This window comes from Melanaphis sacchari, unplaced genomic scaffold (genome assembly GCF_002803265.2).
Source record: "Melanaphis sacchari strain LSU unplaced genomic scaffold, SCAv2.0 Contig28_pilon_pilon, whole genome shotgun sequence".
NCBI classification, from domain to species: Eukaryota; Metazoa; Arthropoda; class Insecta; order Hemiptera; family Aphididae; genus Melanaphis; species Melanaphis sacchari.
This window is the reverse complement of record NW_020271162.1, coordinates 215225-235495: the sequence shown is the minus strand read 5'-3', so window position 1 is coordinate 235495 and position 20271 is coordinate 215225. Positions and strand designations below refer to the sequence as shown.

The following is a 20271-nucleotide window of genomic DNA, read 5'->3' as shown; positions in this document are numbered from 1 at the left end:
AGAGTGCTTTTTATACATTTTGCACAGTTTTTTCAAAGTAATCAAAATAATATATAATTCTTATAACTTCCGAGCCCTACTCATTACGATAATTAGTTTTATTTTTGGTTTTCTGGTAATCGTTTTATTGTTAAGAAACACTTTTCGTTTTTAATTTTTAATTATGATTTGAAAACAATTATATTATCAAGTTTTCAATTACAGTTCATAATAATATAAGATTTAATTTTTACAAAGTGTTCCGTGCGATCTATTGACAATTATTTGTCGAGTTCAAATTTTTCTTTCGGAGTAAATAACGAACAACGTAAGCTAACTTTCGTTTTGTCTAAACTTAATGTCTTTGAGCTCAGATTTGACGGCAGTAATGAGGTCTTTTAAATCTTATAGAGATAATTAAATTCGTTTTAGAAAAAAACATGCATAATTATGCTTTAAAATATAATAAAGAATCATAAAAATTAATAGGAGATATTTTTGACCAATAATAATTAACGTGAGGGTAATACTCATATAGTCATATACCATTATTCACGCTCACGCACAATAAGAGTACAAGAATATTGACGTTTCATCAGATTTACCTTTTATTTATAAAATGTTTTGGTGGATTTTTGTTTGACAGAGCTAAACAATGTATGTATACTATTACAAATAAATAGAAAAATACTTATTACTAAACTAGTAACTCAATTAAATTTTCAGAAAAAAACTTAATTACAAAGTACAGGATACTGCCGTGTTAAATTTAAAATTGAATATCAATATATAATTTTTATGTATTTAAAATTATCTAGTATAAGTGTAAATACTGAATAATTTGAATACAACTTAAAATTAAAAATTAAAATTAAAAAAGTACATTTATTATTGAAGTTATCTTTAATAAGTACATTAGTACTGATAGGTGAAACTAGTATTTTATCTACGTAAATATGGCCTATAAAGTAAAATTATAAGAATGTAAATTCAAGAGTCTATTAGATGTAAAAATATAATATTTTAGTTTAAATTTGCCTAATAATGACATTTATAGAGTCATTTTTCCATGCTAATTAATATTGAACAATCATTTAAATTACATTGTGTAATATTTAATCTATTATCATTATTATTTAAAATGTTCCTTAAGTTTTTAATATTTAAGTATTTAATTGCTGCGTTGCACATAATATATCAAAATATATAAACAAAAAACTGACAAGAGTAATTTATTGGAGACAAATTTTAAATATTATCGATTCCGATTAATGTCTTCGAAATTTATATGGAAAACATTTTATAAATATTACATCACTACGAAGTACGAGTTATACAAGAAATGTCTTTATCTGCCTAATTATGCCAAATAATTTTAATTATTAACTATCCCTCCGCCAACATTTATTATTTATAATTCCACACTTGAACTGTTGAACTCGATATATTGTATACAATATTATTTTCTGGTTTACAAAGCTCTTCAGCTTTCGACGAATTGTTTTTGTATAATTATTTACCATTTTATTTTGATAACACCATGTCAATTATTGTCAGTCAAAAAAATAAAACTGTAAATTAATAATAGTCTCAATAGTTGTTATGTGGAACAAAAACGTAGAAAAAAATAGGTTTCTTTTTATTCGAGATATTAATAAATAATAAAAGTACACTATGTACTCACTGATTACTTGAGTACACTTGATAAACGAGATATTTGGTTTAAAACTATTCAACTGACTTAAGTGTCAAGTCCTTAATTCTTATATAGATTATCTAAAAAAAAAAAGATTGAAAATATTTAACCACTCGGCCATATAGTAGGTGTAGATTAAGTTTTATTTTATTTAGTAAACAAAATACTAATATAAATTATCAAAATGTTTAATATAAAATGTTAACAGCATTCAATTAAATATTTATTATTAAGTAAAAAAATAAATAAAATTAATTGACTAACAATAGATTAAAAAAAATGAATTAATATTCTTTTTAAATGATTATTATTTAGGTTTTTTAAATCATCAATATTAGTAGTATGACAGATAAATTATTTGGGATTTGTTTTGGCTCAATGTGGAAAAACTGCATTCTTGGTCACTGTCACAATTTTATTTGTACTTGTACACCATTGCTTTTTTAATATTAAAAATACTTAACACACTTAATTTAATATGATATCCAAGTTTTACGCTCACGTCCCATAAAATTAAAATTGGCATCGGACACAGAACAATACTTCAAAGTTAAAAGTTAAATAAATAATAATAATATGTCACGCGTTGAATGAAATAACAATATTCCAATAATAACGTGGTATATACCGAAATACTAGATATAAGTAAAACACTTAATATTCTATAAGCATATTACGGTTTTTTATTGTACCTAAGCATTATTTAAGTATATTATACAACCATGTAGACCATCAATACAATTGCCACTACGATCGACAATTTTGGTTTTTCCATTTTCCTAATGGACAATAGCTATAAAATAATTATTTATTTTTATTTTTTTGTGTAGGTATACGAGATAACAATAAGCTTATCTTGAATAAAATATTGACAGTTACGATTATCATAAAAAGTTCTGTATGATTATTTAACTGGCAAAAAGGAATGAGGCTATTACATGTCTATGCAATACTAACATTCAAAAGCAATATAAATAAAATATGAATAAATCAATTTATTTTTGCTTATCAATATGCATATAATATTTTTATATTTTTAAAATACATTTTGATCCTCCCCTCCCACCTAGGTTTCTCCAATGTCAATTATAAATCACTTTTAAAAATTACTTGTACGTTTACCATTACTGTAAAATTGTCATATACCTGAAAAATATCAATAGAAATTAAAATTCAAAACTTCGTTACAAAAAATTTATAATAACAGTATTTACAATTATTTGTTCAATTGTTTTTCATTTTTCACTCATGTAAAATTCGTAGAAGCCCCGTAATTGGCAACTACGGAGATCGACCCTTAATAAAGATTCGGATGCAACATATGCTGCGTACACTAGCCCCTTTACTTGTGCATACGATTGTCTAAGAATTAATAACCATAATTATAATATTTTAATGATATAAATAAGTTCATGACATAAGGTACATAAAGGTACGACACAAATGTATAATAATTTGCGTCTACCTACAAAGTGTAGATAGTATTTGCATAATTGCATATTGTGAACATTTTTAAATTTTATTACGATACTATTGCCGTGGTAGATATTATTTTGGACGGAGATACCCATTTCCATCAAGAATATCTTTCTTTTTTCCACCAATACTCATTTATAACAAATGAGATACAAGCCAGATATTAATTTAAACAATAAATAAAAAAGTTAATTCAAAAATATTACAAAATAATGAAAAAAAAATGTATTTTAAATATTAATAAAATCATTAATAATATAAAAAACTCGGTACCGGTATCAATATCGTGAGTTTGTTAGATACCTATATCAATATATTTATCTATATACATTATACAAATGACCATAAATTCTAATATCAGAAGTTTAGACAGATGTGAACAAAAAACTGAAAAGTACCTACAAATATGCTTAATAATTTATTGATAAAACTGGATATAATATTTATAAAAAGTTTTTTTTTTTTTGTATTAAAAATAATATTTTTAACCAATTGATTAAATCATATAAATTATTTCTGAACTATGATCTGTATTAAAGTAACAAGTAAGTAGGTATGTTTTTTATTTTTCGTTTTAAGATTAATTTCAAAATAGCTTTTTATAGTTGTTTTAATGATGTATACAAGATGTTTTCCTTAAAAAGTTAACTTATAAATTATAATTTACTAATATTTATACTTGTCTACAAATCTATTATTTAAAAAAAATGTATTTTGTTTTTTTATATTTTAAATTTATTTTAAAATATTGTTTGGCTTATATTTTCTAAGCTGACTTATATTATAGTTTTTAGAATACAAATTATATTTGCAAAAAAAAAAAATGTATAATAACTTGAGTTTACGTCTAAAATTAGTCGTTTGTTAAATTGATTGAAGTATATTTTCGTTGCAAAACATAAATATTAGTTTAAGAACGTTATAAATTGGTACAAATGGACAATAATCATTATTATACATATTTCGATAATAAGTTGAATAAAAGCGTGTACAAATTTAAACTGTTTGGCTAAATGGTCCAATATTGTACCGGAGCAGAAATTTTTAGAAAAAGGACGAAATATAATGACACCACTGAGAGGATAAATACAATATGTAAAACATTTAATAATAAAACATTAATTGATGAATACATTTCAAGGATAGCTTATAACTTATAATACTTTTCACACATATTATTACATATTCTTTTAAAAACAATTTTGACAAAATATTATTTTTATAGAAAATACATATTATTTTGCAAACGACTAATTTTCTAAGCAACCAATTTTTCAAACAACCAATTTACCAAACGACCAATTAACTGTACCTATAATAACTTAGGCTTTAATAATTTTTCCTTAAAAAAATCTAAAACATATCCTCCATAAAAAAATAAAGGTAGATAAGTGAGAACCACTTTGTTATACATTAGGTTTCAAGTGGGTCATTATAGATCTATTAAATTTTAATTCAATGATTTAACATTGTATTCGAAAAATTATTCTAAGCGTAAACGGTCTATCAGTCTATATCACTAAGTAGTAAGTGATGGTTTTTTTTTTTTTTTTAATAAGGTTGATCTTTTCCGAAAATATTGCATTAATTATTATATTAATATATATTTATACCATATTATATCAACTTTTACAGCTCAAAACTTAATAACATATTTCATAAATACCATAAAACAGTAAAAATAGATTCATAGTACCTATAAATAAATAAATAATATGTAAAAATAAATCAAAAATGGTTTTGCGCATAGTAAAATTTATAATAATATAAAATAAATAAAAGTTTATATTCTCATGAAATGTTTTTAAATTATTGTAACGAAATAATTAACATATCATCGTTATTTAAATAAGTAATTTTTTTCCAAATTGGAACTTAAAATATCTATAAAAAGTAATTATCTTTGTATATTTTTTCATATTTATGATTTAAAAATTAATTACTTTTGAGGGACCTTGTATTAAATTTTTAAATCTTAGGTATAGGTATACCCTTAAATTTAATCTGCAACTTGCAAGCATATAAAAACGTTACATATTGAAGTCTCTGACAAACACATAAAACTTTATCGTCTTCATAAACTCATCTTCTAACTTTTTTGTTTGTATATAATACAATATACTATCCCTTATAACAATATCGCAATTTATATTCTTTGGCGATCATAAAATGTCAAAAGCATTTCTGGAAAAGTAAACAAATGCTGAATTTTCACCCCCAGATAAAATGAAATATGAGCTGATTGTCACAAGGATTAAGTATTATAGTGCACATTATATACTTTGTATATATTATGTATTATATATTACATTTATTAATATTATATTGAGCTAAAACATTGATTGAAAAACACACAGAAGTTTGAACTTTCTTTTAATGTTTTATCGTTTAAATATGCAAATGTACTATATAACTGTTTATCTTACCTATATAAAGGTATTAATATTTTTGAGATATTGTAGTTTTTTAAGTAGAAAATTTTTTAAGGGTTTAATATTGGTAATATTCCATAAAAATGCGCTGTGGAGTGACTTACGAACCACATTTTCATTAGCGGTATGGACTACTATAAATTGTTGCGTACTTATGGTTAAGATGATTAGAAATAATACACTTACCCTCTATTTATACAAATTAAATTATATTGTGTTATTTCTATTTTCTAACACATACGCACTCTCACGTCACCTAACACCAAGGTTATTATATGTATTCACAATGGAAAAAAATAGTTTTGTTTTAACCTTTTATTTTGTTTAAAACGTTTTAAACAAAATAAAGTATTCGGTTTTAAAACATTATCGTAAAAATTTATAACACACATAATAAGTCAGTACAAAAGTGCATTCAGTTGACCACCATCAGTAGTCTAAGACTATAAATATTAAAATAGCGATAATTGATATCAAATAATAAAATACTTTAATGTCATTTACTCATTTCTAAAAATGTTATTTTCCTATCGAGGATTTAATCTGGGTAATGGACAATGGGTCTACACTCGACAAATAAATCCTAATTGAACAAAAGCCCACATAGTAAGCACACAACTCATTAGTGTGTGGTGATGGTAAAGCAATAAATACCTATTTAAAGTTAATTCCATACTGAAATTAATTTTTCAGTGTGATACTTTTTTTAAAGTAACATTTTTATTGAATTATGTATACGAAAATTAAATAAAAATAAAATTTCAATGCTACTGTTAGGTTTTTTAAGTACACTAAAACAACTAAACACTGTCCATAGATCACTGCATTGCACAGCGTATAGAAAAAAAAACTATTTTATTTGAAAATTATAAATAATATACATAATAAGGATTAAATATAATTATTTCGTTCCGCAGAAAAATGTTATAACGTTCCGAAAATTGCTGAATTAGGTATATAATTCATCAACCATAATATTATATTTGATTCTAGCATTTTAAATCAATAGCAGATATATTCAATTATATATTTTATTTCTTCAGAGAATAAGTCTAACTAAATTTCCATTGTCTTATATAAAATATAGAAAACAACTATGTCGCAAGTAAAGTTGTAATTTCGAAAGCTTTGTTCACTTTTTATATTTATTATTAATACTAGAAGTTATGATTCAATTTTAATCACACGGTGTAAAGTGCTTTGTGATAAATTTTAAACATCTCCTTTTACTCACTAAAATAAAAACGAGTAGTCCTACTAATTATCTGTACTATATTTCATTTACGGTAGGTACCAACTTGTCCGCTTTTTAAAAGTATGTTTATCGATTGAAACATTAAAGGAATATATGAGTACTATATTACTATGTAGAAGTTACTTTATACATTATAAATCTATGATCTATGTAAAAAGATTTAAAAATAAATAAATCTATTAAAGTCCATAATTAATGATATCTATAATACCTACATTTAAAAATCTTAAATCTAAAACAAAAAAATAAAAGTACCTAAGCAAGTAAGTACCGATCTGCTGTACATTAGGGTCAAGTGTATCACTATTATGGGTGAACCTATTTAACTTAAATTCAATGATATATCATTGTATTAAAAAAACTATTCTGAGCGGAGATAGTCTGTCGCCTATATTATACAATTATTGGGTATGTTTTATGATACATCATTGATATGTTTTTTTGATCTAACTAATAAATTCATTTATTTTACTTTTAGTATTACAGTACGTTGACCACATTGATAAAAATCTTTCCAAAAATATTGCATGCATAATAATATTGTTATAATGATGTATAATATTATATACTTATATAATATATCATATCAACTTATATAACAATCAAAATGTAAAAACATCTTTCTCTAAAAATAAGGTAAAACAGTAAAAATAGATTCGTTGTATAAATAAATAATAAAATAGTATAATATATGTACAATTTTAAAATTACCACAATGAAGTTTTCAAATTATAACAAAAATTATCAATATTGTTATTTACCATTTAAATAAGCAATTTCGTAAACTATGTTTATAACTTAAAATATCTTAAATAAATTACTTTGTATAATATTTTTTAAATTTTAAAGTTTAAGACATTTCAGAATAATTTGTTTTTTTATAAAAAAAATCACGCAATCAATCTTTAAAACTTAGATGTACCTAAAACAAAAAGTTTTTATGAACTTCTAACTACAAAATAATTTGTAATTTTCGAAATTTAGATAAATTTTAAGTTTTAAATTTAAGTACATATAAAAAAATATTGTAACTATAAATTTTAGATATTTTTTAATTGAAAAATAAATAATTTATTTGGAACTTTGTATTACATTTTTAACTACTTTTAATTTTTATCCATTCATAAATGTTTTATCAACATTCATAACAATAAAAATAAAAAATTGCAATTGTCTATAAATAGCATAAAAATTCAAAATATTTAAAGAATTTTATTGCATAAAAAAATGATAAAATAAACATTTTGTGAAAATTTCAAGTATCTACGATTATTTATTTTTAAGTTACTTATATAAAATAAAAAGTGATTTTATTTAACATTGAATTTTCATAACAATTCCTGTTTTTCCATAATTTATTTTTATTTTTACCGGTTATATAAAAAAAAAGAAAAGTATTTGGAATTTTTAATTATGACCTTTTCAAAGTACAAACTAGATCCAATTTTCTATCCAAAACCATTATAAAAGTTGAAAATCAAAACATTTTATCGACTACTTATCGTATATACATTTACAAAAATAACGAACCATTGTAAAATTAATACCCTCATTCATAGCTCTATTCAAAATTTAAAATATTTGATATTTTATAATTTTATTTAGTATATTTATTAAAATAATATTTGATAGTTATATCAAATAGTGATACTTATATAATACACTTCTAAAATTATTGCAGTGTTATTAATTTTTATTAATTATTAAATATTATTTATATATATGTAGATACTAAAGGAAACCTTGTAAATAAGCGGAAATTCATTTATACAAATTACAAATATTATCCAATGCCATGTCATGATACTTTGACTCCAAAAAGCATAACAAGTCTCAAATTGTAAGTAATAACTACTAATTTATAGTTAATGCACTTACACAGGATGGGGCCTTGCAGCTTTTCTTATGACATCTACTGCAGCACTTAATTCTGGAACTATGTTGATAAATCATTCATCATCAATGATTGCTATGTATAATCATTAATTAATCACTAATCATCTATATCAGGATATAATGTTTAAAAATATACTTTCTTTCTTCATAATTTCATAAAAAATAAACTTTAAAATTTTTAAATATCTTAACTGATAAATTTCAATTCAGAACTCTACGTAAATTATATCCATAAAAATGGATTTAAAGATAAATGTTAACAAATACATGCGTAACAAGATACATATACGAATAAAAAATAATTTATGAACAGTTGTGAGATACCGTTATAGTATGTAGGTACTAAGTATTGAGTAAGTTACCGGCAATAACGACAAATTTAAGTGTAGTCGATGTAGATTCCGGTACCTTGATTGAGCGATTCGGTGAATCTGAAAACTTAGAATTTTCTCTTCCTAAATGTATCAAGAAATTAAATTATACTATTTGAAGCGGACTAAATTGCAAATATTGATTGATAGAAGAATGTCTTGTTTTATTGTATATGTTTAGGACAGTTCACTGATTGTGAAAATCAACACATATATAAGTTTCTGTGCTTCTATGTATCTAATATTATAGGTATAGTGATTTTCATTATTCAGCTGCAAAATTTAATATAGGTAACCATTATACATTTATACCAATAAATTATGTTAAATAACACACATGTATTTATTTTTGTTTTATCTCGTGAACGCTATCAACACTAAAATAATACTAATAAATTCACTGATATTATTTTTCTTTCATGAACTCTATTGTTTTAACAACAAAATTGTGTTTTTTCTGGAGGTAATCTAAATATTATTATAATATTAGTGTTTACCATTTATATTTTTATGTCTATTTACACAACTGTAAGAATATAATGTATAAATATTAGTACAAATGTCATAGACCAGCGGTGCGCAACCTTTTTTGATCCACGACCCCCCAAAATAATTTATTTTTTAATACGACCCCCCTTCCTACCAACATTATGTAAGTGTGTAATTTAAATTTACTTAATAGTCTACAAATAATAATAATAATGTATATAATAATGTATACACACATTTTATTCATATACATTAAATGGTTAATTTTAGAGCAGTTTTAATATTTCTTTAATTTAATTAATCAAAAACATGAAAAAAAAAAATACAAAATTAGAGTTTTATAAAATCTAAAATTAAAAAATGTATCATTATAATGATAATCAAAAATTTTAATATTTTTAAAATTATAAAATTACTTTTTAATTATTTTAATGAGAAACCTGAGCTTGCATTGTAGACATGATTGATTCTATGTTTGGTTTGATATTTGACACTGCTACTCTTAAATCAGCTTCAACATTTAATCTGGAGCGATATTTGTTTTTAATTATCGTTAGTGTTGAAAATGCTGTTTCGCATAAATAAGTTGATGCAAAAGAAAGTAAAATTGATATAGCTTGTTTTGATAATTCTGGATATTCAGATTTGATGGAAATCCAAAATGTATCACATGCATTTTGTTGAAATCTGATACGTAGATTTTCATCTGATGACAAGTCAATAAGTTCTTCGCTTATTTTTAAATTTCCTAATTTTATTTCATTGATATTAAAATGAAATGGATTTCTTATCCAACCTAGACTTTCTTCTGGGAAATCTTCAAACCGTGCATTAAAGTTTGTTTGTAAACTTATTAGATGAGTAGTTATAATTTCTTTTATCATATTAATATCCACATCATTATCACTGAGGAATTCTGATAAACATGAGAACATTTCAAATTTTTCATCGTCGATATAATTTTTCCACAGAAGAATTTTTTTTTTAAAAGCATTGATTTTATCAGAAAGAAATAAAATATTAGTATTTTTCCCTTGTAGGCTTAAATTTAAACAATTTAGTTTTTCAAATATATCTGCAAGATAACCCAGAATTGCAAGCCATTGCTCGTCTAAAAAATGTTCCGAAAGTTTATTATTACGTTCCAGAAGAAAAATTCGTGCTTCATCTCTGAGTTCAAAAAGGCGTGATAATATTTTACCACGAGACAACCACCTTACTTCAGTATGAAGAAGCAATTTTTCATGGTCAGAACCCATTTCATTGCAAAGTATAGTAAAAAGGTCTGGAATTTAATGACTTTGATTTTATAAAATTTATTACACTTATAGCATTAAGGAGTACTTTATTAACATCTGGTTGAAGTTTTTTGGAAGCTAAAGCTTCTCTATGAATCATACAATGGTTAAACATTATATTTGAAGACACTTCTAGAACTTTAGCTTTAAAACCTTTTTTTGAACCAGTAAGGGCAGCTGCACCGTCAGTGCATATTGACACACACATTGACCAGGGAATTTCATTAATTTCTAAAAAAATTGTTTATAAGAACAAAAATATCATTTCCAGTCGTACGTCCTTCTAATGGTTGACAAAATAAAAAGTCTTCTTCAATTTTATCTTTATAAATATATCTAACATATACAAGAAGTTGAGCAAGATTAGTTATATCCGTAGATTCATCTAATTGCATTGCATAATAATTTCCTCGTAATCTATTTAGGAGTTGTGATTTTATATTATCAGACATATTTTCAATTCGACGCGACACAGTATCTCTTGATAAGGGAATCATTTTTAATTCATTTGCATATGATTCGCCATGCATAATTGATACTATTTTTATAGCGGCCGGCAAAACTAGAGATTCACCAATAGAGTGTGGTTTTTTGGTTTTAGCAATTAAATATGAAGCCTCTAATGATGCAGCTAGAGCTTTTATAGGAACTGAAGAAAAATTACGCATAGTATTTTTTTGAACTTCTATCGAATTTTCATACCTTTTAAAAAAGTCTTCCTCTTTATGTTGGAATTGAGGATGTTTAGTAACTAAATGTCGTTTTAGCTTTGATGGCTTCATACTTTCTGAAGCTAATCTTTCTAAACAAATAACACATTTTGGCTCACCTTTTTTCAACATCGAAAGTGAATCCAAACTTGATGTAACTGTCTTGGTATTTACGGTCCTTTTTATTAACTTTTCGACTGGTTTGTACATCTGACGACATTTCCGATACCTTACGAACTTTAGTTTCTATAGCACTTTCATCATCACTATTCATCGGTCGTTTAATTAAAAATTTATCCATATCGTTTTAGTTTATATATTATAAAATATTAAAATATTAAAAATGTTAGTTTAAAATAATACAAAATACAAATAATTATTACAAGCTATACAAAATTATAAGCATTAATACGATTAACTCAACGGCTCGTACATGACTATCGGACTATTTCATAATAACCGTAAGATTAAATAAAATTACTGATTAAATTCAATTTAAAAATAACCCATATACTGCGTGGTTCAATAGAACTTGTTATCGCAACATTAAGATATGACATAATGTCATAATATTGACACAGCTATCAACGGTATAAAATAATTTTACTTTGTATAAAACTATAAAATAATATACAATATACATAGTATAGTATAAAACTTTTTCATTTGGTGATTACTGGCGACCCCCTAATAAAATTTCGCGACCCCCTTAGGGGTCGCGACCCCCAGGTTGCGCACCACTGTCATAGACCATATAGGATATATTATTATAAGTTTGTATTATAATTAAGCATTTACGCATAATAATAATTTACAGTTTTATAATAATTAATAATATATTATGATTTACATATAGGCTCGTATAGCATAGGAAGTAACAGTAAAATAATATACTTACCAAGTTTAAAGATATTATTATACATACTGTATTAGTGGTTCATTTGTTGTTTTTATACGCGTCATGTTTGTCTATAAAAGATTATAGTTAGATATAAATAGCTTATATCTAATTAAAAACAATGATGGTTACTCAAGAAGAGGCTTCCTCGTCTGAATAATTACAATTCATTTACGTATCTATAATTAAATTTTTAAATGATTGGTTGTTAGAACCATATGTAATACATGATGTGTACATGGCAATATTAGAATATAATTGACTTACTAAAAATTTGAATACAATTTGAAAAAGTAGAAAAGCTTATGAAAATATATTCACCGATAGATTATAAGTTATAAGATTACACACAATGATGTAAATTAACGGACGTCACCATTTGCCATCAAAATCGACTTAACGTTTACCAACAGTATAATACTTTATACTATATTTTTTCAACCACCACAAATTTCAGTTTTTAGATTTCAGTGATTCCTTATTGTAGAATTTTTTGTGAATTTAAGTATATAAACCATGTACTTAATACGTTCTAGCACAAAAGAAATTATAATTATTAAAAGTGATCGTGATAAAAAAAAGTTAATTTTAAATAATTTTAAGTTTCGAATTGTTACGTAAAATTAACAATTAATATGTTGGCGGTGTACAACTAAAACTATACAGAGAAAAAGTTCTTACACAGTTATTAAAAATAATACAATTTATGGCAATAGAAATTCGCCACAGCACTTATTATGATAAATATTCCAGCAAAGTATTGAAGAAGCAAGTGATAAATACAACACGTGAAAGAAAAGCTACTGAAAATTGAATTGCATGACTAACGATAATTATTATTCTGATTGAAATCACACAAAATAATAATTAATCAGATATAACTATTTCCGGTATAAATAAAATCAAATAAAATATGTATAAAAAACGATTTAAAATTATACCTTACAATCCTTATAGTAAAGCTGATACCCATATAGACTTATTTTAATTTTATGTAAAAACTAAATAAAATAAAAACTTTTTATTCATAAATGAAAAAAAGAAAATATAACAATATTTTCAAATGAAAAAAATGTTAGATTTTTATCAACAATTGATACAGCGTTTATATGAAAGAAACTTTCGATTGTTATAAACTCATTTTTTTTTTTACAAATTTTTCAATTCATGAATACTTGAATGTCATTAATTTACAACGTTCCATATATTTTTTTTTTTGCTTATTACCAGATAAATGTTCACAAATGGATAACTAGCTACTACGTTTTTTATGCAATAAGTAAAAAGTACAAAGACTTGGGATTATTTTTTTCTTTTCCCAAAATAACTGTTAACTTCAAAAAGACTATACTTCATAGTTTCTGAAATATGACACGAACCAATATTTCATGATGCCGGTTTCATTTAACACTATCTTGATATCGTAAAATACAAGAAATTGGCTTATCGAGGTTTATATAAAGACAGGTCATTTGAAATTGGTAAATGGGTTACATAATATATTTGGCCTATTATTTCCAAGTCCGGAAGATGTAAATAATAGTTTTGTCGAGGATTATATGAGCGAGTGTCCTATGAATGAAAGACTACAAAAATTTTCTTATAATTTTGTAGAAACATAAATTTCTAAAAATTGATTTTATCTTCTAAAACTTTGGGGACTTGGCGACTTGCATCCTTAGAACTTACTCACGCACAAGTACATAACAAATTTCTGTGAGTTATTTTACAAAAATTTAAAAATAGTTTTTATCGACATTTGTTTTCTACTTTACAAATGTTTCAAAAGAAAAAGTTCAAACAGACGTTTATTGTTAACTTAGAAACTTCGATGAACCAAAAATACTACGAAACTATAAGACAAAACTTAAGTGATACTTTGACCCAAGTACCTAATTCATTTTAAGATAAAACAAGCGCATCACAGGTAATGTACTTATTTACTAACTATGGTAAAATATCAAACTTATAGAAAGCCAAAAGTACATATACATATATGAAATAATATTATATGTATTAGGGCAAAAACTAGAGACGATCTACCACCATCATATAAATTGTAAATTTTATTATCAAATGGACATCGTGCAATCAATGTGCGATTTTCGAATTTTTTTTTTTTGTTCTACGAATGTAGTTTTATAATTTTTTTTAAGATCATAAGCTCTTATTATAGCAGCTAAAAATATTAAAGATACATATGCAAATATTTTTGCAGGCTTTAAAGTTGAAATTTTAAACAAAATTCATCAAATTCACGAAAATTTGCAAATATTGCTTTGTGGTTAAAAATTAATTAAATTAACGTGAAGTTTTCCCACAATTATTTGATGCTAAAAAATATAAAAATAAATGAACACAGTTTTTTTTTATAGATATTTGAACGGAAAATAAATAAATAATTTCAATAGAAATCATAAAGTCTCCGCACATTATAAACAATAGTAATTTTACTTAAATTATTTTTATTTTCACTAGGTTTATTTGTGGCGGTGAACGTATTGTTAATATAAATCATTTATTCATTTCACTTCAGAAAATTAACCACCCACTTTATGGCTGCACATTTAAATTAATTTTTTAATTGCTTTTACAATAGTATTGTATACTTGTATATATTATTATTTCTACTGAGGTAGAAAACCTTATAAGTTATAGTAGACAAAATATACAAAGGTGTTGAATTTTGTACTTCAAAACTTAAACCATCAATTACAAAATTTTACATGAACGCTTTACTGCCTGAATTAATTAACCTAATATTTGATCGAGTACTATCAATTTGGGCTGGTGGCCGGTATACTAGAAAAGAAGTGTTAATTAATGTATATTTGTGTAACAAAATATACACAATATACATTATTATTTTGTTTATCATTAATTATTATTTACTAATAAAACATCATTTATACAATAAGTGTTTATAATAAAATAACTATGTATTTATGTGTATAAATACAATTTTGAACTATATAGTATATTATTATACTATGTTGTATAATTTTTATTATATGTATTCTGTAATTGTATTATCTGTTTTGGCAATACAATGCGTGCCGTGACGGAAATAAAATTATTAGTAAATTGTTTTACTGATCTAATGTAATAATTACACATTCGGGGAATACATTTACACAGTAATTCCCGATGGTATAGAATATTGCCTATATTCAATCCCTTAAAAACAATTCGCTTTCAACAGCTTTAATTAACATGCGTTTGGCCTGCATTAACGTTTTCCAAATTACGTCCATATATAAGTATAGATACCATAAAACACACATATTTTAGGCGTTTTGCCTTATGTAATATAATTTTTATTTATTTTTCCCAAGACGATGGTATATGCCCAATAGCTATTAATTATTTGTGAAAATCGATTTTTTTACAAAAAACCACCAATTGGATTACAGTAATAATATTTATTCTAAATTTCAATACAGATGACAATATTTTCTATGTCGTAAGAAATACAAACAGATCGTAACACTTTTTTTTTTTACATATATATATCAATAACACAAGGAAAAATTAACCATTTTCATTGCTTATTTAATTTTGTTATATAATAATCTCATTTTTGTTCTGTATATCATTTTAAAGTAGTATAACCTTAGTAACTGATGCAATACCAATAATAATAGTCATAAAAATATAAATATATTTAAGTTTAAAAATATAGAAAGCTGATTTTAAAACAAAAATAACTTTTTTGTCAACAAAAAAAAAAAATCGCAAAATAATGTATTCTTAATCGTACGTAAATTTAATTTCTTAACAATCACTTTAATGGCCTTTGGATGTAGTACTTCATTCCACGAAATTATACTTTTATAATTAAGCAATAACTTACATGGTACACTGACATAGAACCACTAGTAATTTACTTTAAATTAGCATTAAAATATATTTAAGCAGATTGCAAACATTTAATTAAATTTTATCGATCTTTTATCAATCATATACATTCATACCGATATACATAGTAATGAAAAATTTACACGACATTTGCACTATTGCACATTAAAACGGTTGTTTTGAATTCTCTAAAAAAATTTACAAGTCTTGAAATGTAATTTAATTTGCCTACGTCAAACTCCTTAAAATTCGAATAAGTCGTCAATAGTATATGACTTCCTAATACAATGTTAAAACATTATTGTATATCACATGGAATATAGATAATTTATTCTTACATAATTTATTTTGTATTAAAGGATTATATAATGAAACATTATTTTTATTATTTCAATATTCCATATTATTTAAATTATCATGCTCTTCTATACACAATGAAATTTTTAAAATATTTAGACTGATTTAAACTATTTATATGCATTTGAAACTTTAGTTGACTGAATAGTTACTTTACCAGTTTTTTTTATTTATTTCAACAGTTATTTTTTATTTTAAAGTTTATTAATATATGTATTACCACTAATCATAAATTATTGTTAATACGTGCAGACAGGCAAACGGTAATATTACTCACTTGTGCTTGTACTAGAGACTAGACTCTATAATGCACTTCGTTAGTTGTCAATTAACAAGTATTAAAAAAAAAAATAAATATTATATTCTTATCTTTTAAATTTTTCAAGATGCATGACCAATTTCTAAACCTATAACGAATCAATAATGAGATAAATCCCTTAAAAATAATTTAGTGGCTCACGGACGTCGGTTAAACCATTAGATTTTAGTGAATCATAAAACAAATTAATTTTTTATATTATTTGATATAACGCTATACTCAACATAATTCATGTTCTTTTCGTATCCATATACCTATACAATCTATGATACATTATATTATATGACATCGAGGAATATTTTACGCGTGAATAAAATATAATATGATACGATACATCTGTATTCCGTTTTTTATAACTGGATTAGAACATAATATACGTTTTCGTTAGGTTAGGATGCAATCATGCAAGGGGGATTCGATGCAGATCAGAAACAGAATTTCAACGCAACTGTATGTGTTTGGAAAAAGGAAATCGTTTATTTTGTAATTTTTTTTCCTTGTCTAATCCCGTTTGAAGTCCTAAGAACGTCCTCTCTGTGCAATCCAAAAATCCTGTTCGAGAATACGCCCATTGCCCGTGCTGCATACAACCGCATTACTTTACATACGTATATTTGTCGACGCAGCAGAGCTGTCATCGCGGTGTTATGCATTGCCGTAATTATATTACGGGAATATTTATTTCATCCTGTCCGCATAATAAGCGGGCAGCGCGTCCGCCAAAAATAGAATCTTCAACCGTACATTAATATTATACTAGGCGAGCTGTCGGACGTATCACGAACGTCACCTCACTGGTGGTGGTGTGGCGTGTTAATAGTTGATACTTTGTTTCACGGTAAGACGTCAAAAAATAATAATATGTAGGTATAATGAAAGTTCGCGTTCATACACGTTGATTTAGAATCTGTAGAAGAAAAGGTATGAAAAAAATTGGAAATATTTACTGGTCGTTAAACATTATTTGGGAATACGTCTATAATTGTAAATTATAATCTAGTTCGGCACTCACAGATTAATAAGTGACTATATAGCGTCAGACTTAACGTCGCCAAGTTGACGATTGGCTGCACCCGAATTACGTGCCAACACTCGAATTTCGAATCATTTTGCGTGCAAGTGTGCAACTAAACTGCAAAATTGGTTTTTATTTTGTAAAATTTTCCTTCCCAATTTTTCAATTTTAAAAGTTAGGGCTGTGAGCTAACCACGTTTAACATTTATGGTTAAAAATCGTACACATCATTATATTGTAAGTAGTACACTAACATATCGTAAAGATTATACTGATTTGTATATAAAACATATATGTATTATACATTTATATTGTATAGGTGTCTAATAATAGTAATCGTCTATCTTATTATTTTTAAGTTATATTTAGATTCTGAGCGGAGGGAAGAATGTATATTGATATTGCAATGTGTTTATATTTCTGTTTTCTCGGTACACGAAGACGCTGTATCGAGTAGAAAAAAGTTTCATTTATAATCAACTTCTAGGGAGGTTTTTTGTAGGAAATTGGACCTAGTTTGTATTTGTTAGGTCAAGAGTAAAATACTCTCAGTGCTTTATCGCCAAATGTTTATATTATTATTTCCTATACACGGATTATTTTGACAATTTTTTAGCAATTTATAGACATTTTAAAATGCATTTTTTTAGTTATTTTCCTATTAATAACGATAAAATATTTTTCGCTGTATCAAAAAGCTTAAAAATGTAATACAAGATTTTTCATAAGATATGTTAACTGTAATTAAAAAAATGAATTAACATTGGTAAATCTACAATAATTATTTATGAGCGTTTGAAGTTAAAATTTGTCAATAAGCTAAAGGTAAGTAAAATATAACCGCCAAAAATATTTAAACTCTGATTTTTTTGTCATCAATCAATTGCTAATCATTAGCTTAAACAATTACGCTTTTATGTAAATTAAATTAGGTATATTTAAATAATAATAATTTTTTGTTTCTTTTTTTAATTTTTAAAACATTGTAGATACAAAATTAACAGGAAACTAATTAATTAAATAATTTAAACTGCTGAAATTATAAATAATATGTAAAAACATAGCTATTTTTTTCAAATTAACTTGGAAAAGCTAAGTTGTTATGATGGATTCTTTAACTAATTAAGTTATTTACTATTAGAAAATTAACTAACTTGTTAAAAAGTTAAAAAAATTAGCTTTTATAATCTTTATTACCCGTTTAATATCACCACCTATGCGGACATGCGGTACAAACGGGGACGGATCCAGAGAAGGGAAGGGGCCCAGGCCCCCCTTCAGACATATTATTTGTCAACTTTTTTTTATAATTCTACTGATCCTGATATTATTAAATTTTAAATTACATATACGTCTGATAGTATAATAATGTATTATACAAGGTGGATAATAATATATATCGGAAAAAGCGAAAATGTTAATAGACGTTTAAATTTTATTATTTTATTTATAAATATTATATTTTAATAAATAATCATTAATTTATTCATTACATTGATTACCTATACCTACTATTATGACAAAAATTTTAAATTATAAATAAATTACCAATAAAAAAAAATTTAACCCACTCCCCCAAATCTTTGCTCTGGATCCGTGCTTAGGTACAACAAGGATCTATTAAGAATTCCCCGATCGAATTAAGAAAAAAAGAAAAATTGTTAGGTGTAGCTAGTTTTTTTTATCTGATGACCTTTTATTTTTTTTTTCTTTGAACCCCTCATCCTGGGCACGCCACTGCATACAGTATATAATAATATATAATTATATAAGTACCTACCTATTGCATAGGTAATGTAAATAATATTATTCTGATATTTCACAATATGATAATGATGGGAATTGTTTACGAGTTGCTTTTTTTTTTACCAGTTTCCTGCGTGGTTATAAACGATATAGACATGTATATTGTATATGACTGGTATACTATACTACAATATGCCTTGTGATTCATGTATAGTCATGTAGAAATTTATACATACTATTGTATGCATATCGTCATGACTTGTCTAGTCTCGGGGAGAAGTGTTTTGACGTTTTGTGGGTAAACTATATATTACTATTATGTTTATCAAAAATACATTAATACATACATAGAATAAACATTTTCACAACGCGAAACTGTTCCGCAGTGTGATGAATACTCCATATTATAATATGCACCAATCGAGTTATTAATTAATATAGAAGCGTAATTATATTTCTATACCGACCGGCGACTG

At 24.9% G+C, this 20271-nt stretch overlaps 1 protein-coding gene across 1 annotated transcript; it reads right to left on the bottom strand.

The window, feature by feature from the left end:
* Positions 1-10022: 10022 nt before the first annotated feature.
* Positions 10023-11903, bottom strand: LOC112595593 (SCAN domain-containing protein 3-like). The gene is made up of 4 exons (XM_025340859.1): positions 11777-11903; positions 11467-11694; positions 10920-11123; positions 10023-10342 (listed from the first exon to the last, which is right to left on the bottom strand). Exons 1-4 carry the CDS (start codon positions 11901-11903, stop codon positions 10023-10025), a joined length of 879 nt encoding a protein of 292 aa, XP_025196644.1.
* Positions 11904-20271: the final 8368 nt, after the last annotated feature.

Bases quoted from the DNA above. Each gene is read 5' to 3' on its own strand.
- LOC112595593 (XM_025340859.1), bottom strand. From the start codon at position 11,903: ATGGATAAATTTTTAATTAAACGACCGATGAATAGTGATGATGAAAGT. The intron at 11,695-11,776 runs GTAAATACCAAG...TTATTTGTTTAG, and splicing joins AAAAGTTAATAAAAAGGACC to AAAGATTAGCTTCAGAAAGT. The intron at 10,343-10,919 runs GTGTAATAAATT...AAATAAAATTAG, and splicing joins AGTACTCCTTAATGCTATAA to GAAATTTAAAAATAAGCGAA.